At 32.8% G+C, this 13,393-nt stretch overlaps 1 protein-coding gene and 1 long non-coding RNA gene across 37 annotated transcripts in view; one reads left to right on the top strand and one right to left on the bottom strand.

The window, feature by feature from the left end:
• The window catches only part of magixb (MAGI family member, X-linked b), a 179,161-nt gene that overhangs the window by 94,208 nt on the left and 71,560 nt on the right, over nucleotides 1-13,393 (top strand). For all 36 annotated transcript variants that reach the window (XM_021478474.2, XM_073910911.1, XM_073910912.1 and 33 more), the window contains one exon: nucleotides 3,883-4,056. In XM_021478474.2, the coding sequence (XP_021334149.1) occupies nucleotides 3,883-4,056 (174 nt within the window). The remainder of the gene's footprint in view (nucleotides 1-3,882; nucleotides 4,057-13,393) is intronic.
• LOC141375883 (uncharacterized) overlaps nucleotides 1,493-13,393 on the bottom strand; it is a 266,551-nt gene continuing 254,650 nt past the window's right edge. The window contains exon 6 of the long non-coding RNA XR_012384684.1: nucleotides 1,493-4,001. This is a non-coding gene — a long non-coding RNA (uncharacterized lncRNA). The remainder of the gene's footprint in view (nucleotides 4,002-13,393) is intronic.

Here is a 13,393-nt window from a genome sequence, read left to right on the forward strand (position 1 = left end):
TATATATATATATATATATATATATATATATATATATATATATATATACAGTATATATATATATATATATATATATATATATATATATATATATATATATATATATATATATATATATATATATATATATATATACAGTATATATATATATATATATATATATATATATATATATATATATATATATATATATATATATATAAAGTATATATATATATATATATATATATATATATATATATATATATATATTCATTTATTAATCTGGGGTCGCCACAGCAGAATGAACCACCAACTTATCCAGCAAGTTTTTAAGCAGCGGATGCCCTTCCAGCCGCAACCCATCTCTGGGGAACATCCACACACATTCATACACTTTGGACAATTTAGCCTACCCAATTCACCTATATCACATGTCTTTGAACTGTGGGGGAAACCGGAGCCCCCGGAGGAAACGACGAGAGAACATACACGGGGAGAACATGCAAACCTCACACAGAAATGCCAACTGGTTCAGCCAGGAATCAAAACCAATGACCTTCTTGCTGTGAGGCTATCGTGCAACCCACTGCACTATTGTACTGCCCCCCGACATGTCTGTATCAACCAAGTTTATGTAGCAGATTTCATACACAATAATTCAAAGTGCTTGTACATTCAGTGCGAGTTGTACATTTAAATAAAAATGCGACCAGAAGAGTTTAAAATGAAAGATAAAACAATCACAAAGTAAAATTAAAATTAAGTAAATTGTAAAAAAGTAAATTAATAAAGCAGATTAAAGTGTATTACAGCAAATAAATAAATAAATAAATAAATAAATAAATAAATAAATAAATAAATAAATAAAAAAAAAATAGAATGGTGTGTAATTAGACAGACATAGCTCATTTAGGAAATGCACATCTAAACAGATGCGTTTTAAGCCTGGATTCAGCACATCTGATCTTTTCTGGAAGTTAGTTCCGGCAGTGGGTGACACAGTTCCTGAAAGCAGATTCATCATAAAAAAATTGTTTGCCCGATATAGTAAAAACAATACATTTAGGATTATTTTTTGCTATTTGATCCACTTCAGATGGCGGCCATGATTATTTTGATTGTGCCATCCGTATCATGTGACACTGCACAGAGCAGATGCGCACTTGCTAGAGGAAACACAACAACTCAGCCATGTGGGAGTTTTTCCACTAGTAAAAAAGAGAATCAGAATTGATCAGAATTGCGATTTGTAATTGACTTGAGATCTTCTGTATGCTTGTTAAATACCTTGCTCAAAACCTGTTTGACTTTCTTTCTTCTGTTGAACAACAATTTCAAAGACAACTGGAAACCAGTAGTCATTGACTTCCATTTTATTTGTTATTTATTTGATCAATATCAGGGTTGCAGGTTTTCAGGATTCTTTTTATTTTGTGTTCAACAGAAAGAAGAAACTCAAAGGTTTGGACCCTCTCATGAATTAGTAAATTTTTTTTTTTTTTTTTTTTTTGGGTGAACCACCCCTTTAAACATGAAGAATTGGGTCATAGATTGTCTGTGAAGTGACGTGCTGTAAACTGGTTATTGTCTACATTCATCAGCATCTGTCGGTGTGGTGTGAATTTACATGAGGAAGTAAAACTGATGACAAAACAAAGGTCCTATGGGAGCAACTATCATTTCCTTCAGTTTATCTCAGTCTCTCCCATGCCTTTACATGTAAACAGTATTCACCCATAGCTTTTAAATGACCATCTTTACTAAGTGCAGATAGCCCCTCGGTTTCTATTTTGAGTGCCAATTTATACTAAAGATTTAAGCCCATTGTCCATTACACAGGCAATAAAATAGACGTTTCATGACAAACATCACAATTGATTGTTCGGTGTGGGATCGGAAACTCATTCCTCTTTTAGCATCATTACTGTGGGCCCAGTGACACGTGTGCCTTTAGCATGTGAGTTATGGCTCTCAGGGGCAGGATCTCCTACCTCATCTGATTAAACCAATAAAACGAATTAGCATAAAAAGTGCAGCAGCATTAACAAAATGCCATAAACGCCATTCTCACCTTGCAGACACGGCAAGGAATGATTTACTTACCACTGCAAAGGCAACTAATTCAATCAATAACAGATGGAGATCAGGGGTCGCATTAATAAAACTTTGCGCAGAAACCTTCCCAAAAAATAAATGTACTCAAGCATAAAATAGAATTTTGTTTATTAAAGATTATGGCTCAGTCAAAATTCAAGTTAAACGTGTCTGTAGAGTTTATTTACAACTGCGTACATTCTCCCATCAAGTTTGTTTTTTTACAGATCACAACTTTTGGGTGGGAAATAGTATACGCATGTTTTCACCTTCATTTTGTGTGTACGCCACGTTTATAAATGTTTCAAAATCTTTTGAAAGGTCTGAATGTGTAATATTACTCCTGATATTCAATCCTTGGTGGATGTTATGCTATTAGAGAACACACTATCACAATATACACTCTAAAAAGATATTAGTTGATTTTATTTTAAAAAGCAAGTAAAGTAGTAAATGAACTATGTGCATAATTGTAAAAATTAAGTTTTTAAGTGAAATCAACTTAAAACAAGGTTTACGCAAAAGTAAAATAATTAATCACTTTTTACTGTGTAATAGAATATTGTTATATGTTATAAACAATATATCCTTAAAGGGAGAGTTCACTCAAAATGTACAATAATGTCATTATTTACTCAACCTTTACTTGTCATAAACCTGAGACTAATGTTTCCCTAAAAAACAGAAGATGTTATTTTGAAAACATCTCAGAAATCATACTATGGATGTCAGTGGTTAACATTTTCTAAAATTTCTAGCATTTTTTCCCCCAATAATTATTTATATCTATATCAATATTATTATCTAAAAATCGTAACACTTTAGAAAATGGTCCGTTAGTTAATGTTAGTTAATGTTGTATGTACTTAATTTTGCATTAACTTTAAGCATGAACAATCTTGTACAGCATTTATTAATCATAGTTCAGTTCATTATTAAAAAGTTATGCTTGCTAAAATGCACTCTGAGTTAAGATGAACGGATGTTATTTAACCTAAATAATACTAACTAACATTAACAAAATACCATGATAAATAGGGCTGTGAGATTATGGGAAATATCTAATTGTGATTTATTTTTGACAGATATTGCAATTGCAATTTGATTTGTGATTCAAGAAAGAAATGTAATATTGTTGTCAAGCTTCAGCTTAATAATCTGCATGCCGTGGCAACAATTCTGTGAAAGCTATTAAAAATCACCTGTTTTTGTTCGGTTTCTGTCACTTTGAAACCAAAATATTCCCACTTTACCAATGCTGTTTTTCTTTGCTATTAATTTGTCTATTATAGTTTTTTTCTGTATAGTTCGGTTTAGCAATTCTGATTGGGCAGAACAAAAGTGTGCTCACTCAATTAGTTAGTAAGACTGTCACACACAGCAGGCAGTCACGCAATTGCTATGGATGGGGAAATAAAAAATTCATATATGTTTCATATTGCAGCCTCTTGCGATTAACTAAATGTAACGTTTCAAATTGCAATTCGATTGCATTTAATCACACAGCCCTAATAAATATATTGTTTATGAAAATAGGAAACTCATAAAGGTTTGTAACCACTTGAGGCATGCAGAGTAAATGCAAGTAATTTTCATTTTTGGGTGAACTATCCCTTTAAATCTCTACTCATTGTAATAAAAGTGTAGGATTAAATGATAACATTTTTTTTTAGACAATGAAATCAGGGTTGGTATTTGTAAATACCAACCAGAAACTTAAACTATTCATGAGTAAAAACTGTCAAGCTGTATCAAAGTAGTCCCTGGAAGACATGAGTGACAATCTTCTTATGCTTCCTGGATTAGGAAATTACTACGGGACTCCTCGTCCGGTTCACATTGGCCCTGACAGCCCTCCCATCAGCTACCAGGAGCACCGCAACCTGCTAAGAAACTTCCGCACTCGCAGTAAATCACTCAGCAACCTGGAGAAAGCAGGAGAGGAAGGCGACAACAGTGAGGAGGACTCAGGTCTATCAGGTCAGATAAATATCTACAAAATTTATGTATGAATTTATTTATTCATAAAATAAAGTGATATATAGTTGATGTATATCTAATATAAATTGTTAGTATTGTTATATATTTGCTTGTTGTTTGAATATTAAATAAGAGCCAGTTTTGGTGAACATTAAACCTGTTAGACTGGCATTGCTAATTCTGGTTTCTTCCACTTCAGCATCACAAAAGTAAACAAATAGTAAAAGGGTGTAAAATCATGAAATATTGTAAAAACATCTTTTTTTAGAATCAACTTTTTGGGGGGTTTTGATTTGATATTGTTTTTAAAAAAAAGAGTTTTTGTTTTTTATTTTATTTTGTCTTTTTTTGTCTTCGTTTTTGATTTTGTTCCGTTGTAATTTCATTGTATTGTATAAATAATTCTGGCATAACATGAGGATCAAACTAAACAGAAAACATCACTGACAATATATAAAATTGTTTTGTTTTGTCTTGTTTTTTGTTTTGTTTTGTTTTTTGACTTGTTTTGTTTTTGTTTTGTGTTGTGTTTTTTTGTTTTGTCATGTTTTTTTAGTTTTATTTTTTATTTAGTTTTTTATATTGTATTGTTTTTTTCTTTGCTTTGTTGTAATTTCATTGTATTTATATGCAGAATTCTGACAACATGAGGTTAAAACTAAACTGACAAACAGATAATGAAAAAATATTTATTAATTTTAATTATTTACCTGAATTCATTAAAAACTTGATTCATTTATGAGAGTCGCTATTGGAAATAATTACTTGCGGTTCAGTTCAGAGAGTTCATTCAGTAAAATGAAGGATTCATTTCATTTTCTGTTGTTTATTTGTATGTGTGGTGCTTGTTAGGACACCAAAGAAAAAAAAATGCATTTTGGACATCAGAATGAGGTTCACAAACTGTTTCCATCTCTTAAAATGTAATTGAGACAGCAGAGTCACAATTTACTTGACAGTGTAATTGGGATATTCCAATGCTTCTGTTACAAAAGTAAAGTGAAACAAACAAACAAACAAAAAAACAACAACTTACTGCTTTAAATGTTTTAGTCAGATCAAAATAGCTACAACTGCAAATCATAAAAGTGGGGACAGTATAGAAAACACATTAATAAAAGTATTGATTTCTAAAAAGAAAATTTAACTTCATTGCAGACAATATGCAATGAAGTGTGCAGAAATATTTCATGTTTTATCTTTTCATTTCAGTTGTAAATATACATCCTTTCCTGTCATTTAGACTTGCAATACATTCCAAAAAATGCTGGGACATGAACGTTTTAGGGCTAGTAATTACGTAAATTGGTTAATGATGATGTGATTTGAAACAGGTGATGTCAATAGGTGATTGTAATTATGATTTGGTACAAAAGCAGCACCCAAGAAATGAATTACTTTTATGGACAATATAACTTATATTTCTCTTATTTTAGAATTAGATGCAGTTAAATGATTATTAGAAAATTATTATTATTGTTAATTGCCTACTATTTTGTCTTTTGTGCTCTGGATTGAGGTTGAAAATGTTGCAGTTTGTGGTCTATATTGCAAAGTATTTGTCTTGTATCTGAGAAATGCTTTGTCTTTTATTCATGATTGCTTTTGAAAATCTCAGATTTACATTTTTATAAATCAGTACACTTTTAAATCTTTTAACTTCAGCTTGCCAAAACAGGATGCTCAAAAACATGCACAAAAGCCCCAAAAGTGGCTGTAATTATATAAATAAAAATATCCAGTCTTATTCATTTCTTCTCTGCTCATAGTGACAGCTGAATAGCTACAAGGCAAATAATGCCATTCTTCTTTATTTTCAGTCATTGTTATCCTGCTCTAATGTCAGCTCTAACATTCTCTTTCTTCCTGAGATGCTTACAAACCCGTGCTCCGTGTGATATTTTTCAGGTTTCCTTGTCCTTTATTATTATTCCACCTTTGCCTGACATTTGGATCTGAGGAGAATGTGTGGGCGCAAAACACAATACAATATATCACAGAGGCTCGGCACATCATTACACAGCATTATCCTGTTATGAAAGCCACAGATGCTGGATATATTTGAATCAGTTTTTTTTCTATTTCGAGCACATGATTGAAGTGCATTTGATTTGTTTACATATGTTAAGGATTATAGGACATGCACTGCAAAAAAAATGCTGGGTTCCACACAATTGATTTGTACTGGGACAACATGAGGGAATCAAGTTAACTTTTTACAAATTTAAGTGTGTTGAGCATAAACTATTGTGTCCCCTCCAAAAAACAATAAGTGTGTTGTTTTAGCTCATTTTAAATAAGTCAAGTTGAACAAAACAGCAAACGTCAGTTTTGTAGTGTGTGTAGTGTCCGAATCAAACATTGACAATAAGGGAATCAGCTTTTTTGCAGAAGTTTGTGTAAGAAATATGCCTTAGCGAAGCAAAGTCATATATTTTATTCAATAACATCTTATTTATTAATCAAACGTAATACAGTTTTCCGTGTTTTTAGGTATAATAATTGGATTCTCACAGGTTCTGACTATTTCAACAGACAAATTTGATTCTCAAAGATGACCTATTTTAGATACAAAACGGCACATTTAGGGGACAAGCACTGATAAATAGATGATCAGAAAATTGCACTTACTGTTTTATTATTTACATTTCATGTGTTAGCATATGTGGATACCTGTTTTACAAGAAAAGTGTATTTTTGTCTATTGAATCTTCTGGTTTCAGACTGCTGACTGAATAGTTTCTATCTGGTGCATGATTATGCATTGATAATGGTTTAAACCATTATAGGGGTGGTCAAATTTACATTGAAATGAACTTAATATCATTTGTGTTATTATTATTATTATTATTTAAGATGCAGTTCAGTGTAAAGTATTGTCCCACTATTTCAAGGTCAGTCCGCCACTCCCATTCCCTCTCTGACATCGTTTTTTTTTGTAGTCATTATAAAGGAGGGGGTCAAACCCTCCTGTAATTCACACCCTGGTCATAGTATAATCAATGTTTAGACCAAATTAAGGCTATGTTTACACGACAAAGACTGAAACGTGTTTCTCTTGCATTTTGAAAGATTCACGCTTGCATGACATTTTCAAAATGGCCTGCATTTACACATGCATGCAAAAAAGGCCAAAACACAGTATTATGTATGTCAGGCCAGTATTTTGGTCAGTGTGTTAGTAAACAGTAGCTGTTGGAAGTGACAGTGCTGGTGTGTATGTAGAATTTGCTATGTCTCAAAGTGTTAACTTGAGCAACACAACAGTAACACATACTTCATGATTGTTGTGTGTTTGTTTGCGCTTGCGTTTTTAATGTGCACCACTCTGGGAACGTATCATACGTGTGCATGACATCCTCTTTTTCATAAACTCTCATATTCAGGTGTATACACAAACACCATTTTTAAAAACGTCCACTTTTTACCCATTCAGAGATTTATTTGTTTTTAGTCTCAAAACCGCAGTTGTCATGTAAACAAACAGGCAAACGTATAAAAAGTTTATATTTTTTTGGCAAAAAGCATTGTGTAAACAGCCCCTTAAGGTCACTATGACATAATTTTTTACTTTTGTGTACTCCGAAGCCTCAATATAAACCCCTGTCACTGCACTTTTATGACAAAGTCAAGATGACAATTTTTTTGTTGTTGCTTTAACATATTTTATTGGGTTAATTGGGTAAAAATTAATGTCACTATATTCCAGTGACTAGGAATGTAATGTCAGTAATGACAAAAAAAAAAAATACAATATTTAAGGCAACAAGAATATTTTTTACAGTGTTGTCATTCTACAATGGAAAATGCTTCCCAACATTCCTAAAGACTAGTTTTCTATGTCTTCACATTTCATGAGGACCTTTGAGAGACCTAGCCGAGGACCATCTGGGCTTGCTGCATTCTGCCCACCAAGACCACATTTGACAGCACAATGTTCTGACCCACATACTCCTTAGGGCATGCATGGATGCTCTCTCCTTGATAAAGACGGCACTACTGCCAGGGTTATGTTTGTCAGGTAGTGTTTTATTTTATGTCTTTTCCAAGGTCTTTAATACAAGTCTCCTACTTGTCTCATCCTTTAATGGGGTGACATCATGAGCAATCACATTTTATTAGCTTTGTTTTTAGGTAGAAGTGCTAATATGAAACATGCTGTAATATTAGGTGCTCATTTCATTTATCATGTCTAGTCAGATGTCAGATAAATCTGTGCTATATTTTATCTCTTAATCTTTAGTGAAATAAAGTTAAAATACTAGCTCACCAAAAAAAAAGATCTGCTGTTTCTTTCTGTTCAGATGTAAAGGGAGAGCTTACAAAGTAGCCTAAAATGTTTGTTATCTTTTACACATCCTTGTTTCAAATCTTTTTTTTTAGATTCTTCTTTCTTCTTTTGAACACAAAGTATTTGCTTTTGCCCAAAATTATTAAATTATCTTGTTTTATGTTCAACCGATTAAAAATGATTATAACCATCTGAGTGTAAGTTCTGTATATGGTGAGAAGTTGCATCTTTGTGTGAACTGCCCCTTTAAGTGACTTTCTTTCTCCAGCAGAACAGTAAAGTTGACTTTTAGCTGAAATCATTGTCCATGGAGGATTTATAAACTGCAAGTTCAAAGCAAAAAATGAATCCCCAGCGCTCCAGAAAATATACAGTAATGAGGTCATCTGAAGCTTAGGAAACTGAACATTATTGACAACATTATAACCTGTTATAAAATACTTTCTCTCACATGACGCATACATAGTAGCAAGAGTTAATGATGTCACTACATATGCCACATTGAAAAAAGGATAAGTACACTTTAAAAAGCAATAATTGATGTTATTTTTAAAATTTGAGTAAACCTTTAGCTTTTAAATGGGGCCTATTGTGCAAAAATCACTTTTATTAAGCGTTGTGTGACAACAGTGTGTGAGTACAACCAGCTTTTAATAGTAAAAATGAATTCATTTTATTTTTTTATAATCACACTTCATAAAAACAGCCTGCAGAAAAACTTCAATTACATTCTCCCATCGTACATGTCATCAGAAGGAGAAAGCCCCACATATTAATGACTATCTCCCCCTTGTTAGCATAGGATGTTAAACCCTGCTCACACTAAGATTTCAGTCATGATTTTGTCATCTGAGACAAATTTGGGAAATCCTAAAAGATTTCTAAAATCTGTGATCTTTGATCATTGGTTTGACATGTTCATTGACAGTCACTTAGTGCCTGTTGTAATCAGATTTGTCCTCCGATGAAGTTCTGGCAGTGTCAGAAGATTTCAGGGACTTTCCTTGAGGTGTGACAACAGCTGGGATGAGCGTCAATTCAAGAACCAATAGGAGCTCCAAATTTGATGACGCAATCCATCCGACAATTCAAATGAGCATGGGGAAATGTCAAAAAAAAAATTCCCGATTTTATTATTGAGACATGCTGTGTGCAAAATTGCCGCTACAGATTGTTTACATTTGCTGTGAGGAATCATTTCAGAATGCGGTATAGTGAAAGTGTCACTGGTGGATGAAGTCAAACTTCGGGGTGTTTCCTTTCGTGTTTGGCGAGTCTTCATTGTTGTTCAGTCTGACTTCATGTCAGCTGAGATCTTACAGTGTGACATTGGAGCCATGTTCATGCAGTCTGACATGCTACAATCATTCAGAATTATAAAAGATTGCATAATGTGAGCCGGCCTTTAGTCTTGTTTGGCATTTGTAGCTTCCCTCTTTTAAAAATAGGGCTGGGAGGACAATCTCATTTGAATTTAAAGCAACGGTCACCAAAGTGTCAGTTTCAAAGAGCTATAAAAAATTATTTGTGGTTTATTTTGAGGTGAAACTTCACATACGTAAACATCAGAGACTAATTTTAAATCTTGGTCCCCTTCAAAAAGAGTTATTGCCTAAAAAATGTCAGCAAAGCCGATGCCTTAAAATGATTGATAAATGTTAATGTAGTTATGTGAATAATTCAAAAAAATTAAGTCATAAAGTCAGTTAACCCCTGTGTACTGCTCGGCCACATTGTGGCTGATTTTTCACCATTGACATCCATTATAATGGCATTTTTTGATTGCAGAGCCATGACAGCATATAATCATGCATTTTGATTGTTGGCGTTTTTTTCCTGTTGGTAAGAGGTAAAATGTGTCAGTTTTGAGTGTATTGTCGAGTTTTTGAAAAACTTTCAAAGCATTTTCAACAAATATTTGTCAAAATAAAATTTTTCATCAAAAATCATTGCATTTGCTGAAACACAGGCAAAGCTGTAGCCAAATCAAGCCCCCAAATCACCTCAGAGTTGATAAAAACATCCCCAACAGCATACAAGGATTACAGTCTTTTACAATAGTTTTGACACAAATTTGAGAACCCTGGTGTCAATTTTCAAAACTCTAGGTGCAAAACTCCAAACAGTCACTACTTATAAAACAGACTCTCCAGTGTTTAAAACTCTGCATGCTGTGTTTATTTCTTTAGAGAAGTCTTGTATTTTCATGGTTCACATAATCCTTTCATCATACAAACACTACTGGAGCACAAGTTTTGATCATCCACACACAAGATACACATTGTTTCAATAAACAAGCATTAACAATCATTCAAGATTGTTGTTTAAAATATATGATACAGGTTTCATTATGGTTTATACATAAGTGTAGAAGAAATAGTACAGACAGTGGCAGGGGCGGATTGGCCATCTGGCCAATTGCCAGAAGGGCCGGACCATTTTTAAATGTGGGCCGGTCAGTCTAAATTTATTTCATTACTTTTTAATGTAGCTATTGTTTTTACATGGAGGTAGCTTTTATCTCTTGCAAGTTGTAAATATATGATGATGATGGTGATAATAATAATAATAATAATAATAATAATAATAATAATAATAATAAATGTTAAGCATTTGGCCCAATCGGCGACGACCGGCTGGTTTCGAGATGGGCTGAGCCAATCTGAGGTTACGCGGACGTAATCAATATCTGGCAAGAATAGGCTTGTTTGAGATACGCCTCGCCTTGACTGCATTGTAGACTAGAGCAGGTAACTGCAGTAAGAGGAGGGATCAAAAAATAGATTTGAAGTTGGACACTTCCCGAATCTTGCTGTTTTGCCGCCTGGAAATGTCACCAGTGACAGAGATCGTGAACAGCTCATTACTTGTATTCAAAATATAAATCTGTATAATCAACAGTGAGCCTAGATGTCAAAAGAATGTCAAAATAAACAGCTTATACAGCAAGAAAGGTTTCAAGAAATCTAATTTGGCTATATTATAAATTATGTATAGCTATAGCAAGATGCTTTTGAGTGACAGGTCATGACAAATGATTATTTCGCCATCTGTATATCAATATAAGTAGTGAATGTGCATGTTCATGAGTGGGGCTGTGTCGGTGTGGTAATGTGGGCTGGTGTGGCTACAGTGACAGGGCTGAATTTTGTCCCAATTCGCCCCTGGACAGTGGATTAACTGAACATTTTATTCATTTAATCATAGGTTTAAAAAAATAAAAAGAAAAGTGTGTAGAGTTTAGAAAATTGACACCAGGTTTCTGACATTTGTGGCAAAATAATAGTAAAAAGTAACAATCTACAATTTACTCACTCTCAATTTTAAATTCCAGCCTAGCTGGTTAGTTAGCAATGTTATTGTTAGTAGAATGTAGCAACAGCAATGCTAAGGTCATGTATTTAAGATAATGTATTATACTAATATATATGTGTGTGTGTTTATGCAATACAGGTCAGTTTGGTTAAAAATGACAGTCAAATACACAAATGTAAATATCAGTTTCCATTAACATAAATATTTTTCTAAATAATGCATAATGTAAAAGCAGGGGCAGACTGGCCACAGGATCATCAATCGTGAATCTGGCCTGCCCAACCTCAGTCCCACCCTGCCACCTCCACAGCTTTTTGATTTTCCGATCACTGCAGTGATAGGTGATATAAGGTAATATCGTTCCTGTGTGAAAATACTGTCCCAGTCCACCGCTGTGTATGAGTATTAGCTCTACCTCTATGTATAATGTTTTTCTGCAACCAAAATGTTCAATATACAATAACAGAACAAAAACTTAAAATTCATGACCATATCTATTGTGATTACTAAAATAGCATCTGTATGTCAGGGTTCATGGTATCATATCCCTTCTGGTAAGCGTCAGTGCAGCAGATAGAGTGTGTATATACTGTATGTGTTTGTTTACAGCTGGGCTTATGATTCTTGTGGGATATGCTAATTACCTTTGTACAGAGTGCAGGATGCAGATGTTCTGGTCCCATCTGGGGATCCTTCATATCCACTTTTTTGTATCCCAGCCCATATGGTATTTCAAGTGATATAGGAGAATGTCTTTATATTAATGAATCGTTGCTGAATGAGGGACAGGCTCGGTTTAATAGCTGAACAGCTTTCTCTGTGGATAATAGCCATATATGCACACTGGCTTTTTAGTTGGTGAATTATTATAGTGAGTGACAGTATGTTCACACTTACGATGTTCAAAACAGTATTAAAGCCTTATTTCACTGGATCAATTAATGTTGGATTGAATTATTTATATCTTAATTCATTTTTTTTCTATAGTGCTTTTACAATGTAAAAGAACCTTAACATAGATATTTTATTTGAGTGTCGTTTGCAATTAGATTACAAATGTATTAGAGATTTAATGCATGTAATATCCCAGTTATATAAAAAAAATATTGTTTGTACTAAAATTATTTTTTTCAAATTGAAAATAAGTATTGCTCAAAGTAAATGGGATAATACAAGATGACTTGTTAATTTGTTAATGAAACCAGTAAAACTTTTGTCTAACTTTTAATGATAATAAATTCAATGAGTAGCACATGATGAGTCTATTATCAATTATGTTCAGTGTTAAAATGTGACTGTTGCATTTTGTTTGACAATATCCACATAGCTAATGAGAGGAAAGAGTTACAGTGCCAATTCTTAAGTTAGTCTTTAGAGTGGAAAAATTAATTGAGCAATATAGGAGGCTTAAGTTATATATATATATATATATATATATATATATATATATATATATATATATATATATATATATATATATATATATATATATATATATATATATATATATATATATATATATATATATATATATATAAATATATATATATATATATATTTATTTTTATTTAATTTTTTTTCACAATGGCAATAATATGAGGCCTAAACGCGAGTTAAAATGTCCAGCTAGAGGCCCATGTACTTCCAATCTTCATCTTTCTCAAGTACCGTACCATCTGAAAACTTAACAGACAGGGTATTTCTTGAATTAAGACATGCATACCTAGTTGT

This window comes from Danio rerio, chromosome 8, assembly GCF_049306965.1.
Source record: "Danio rerio strain Tuebingen ecotype United States chromosome 8, GRCz12tu, whole genome shotgun sequence".
NCBI lineage: Eukaryota > Metazoa > Chordata > Actinopteri > Cypriniformes > Danionidae > Danio > Danio rerio.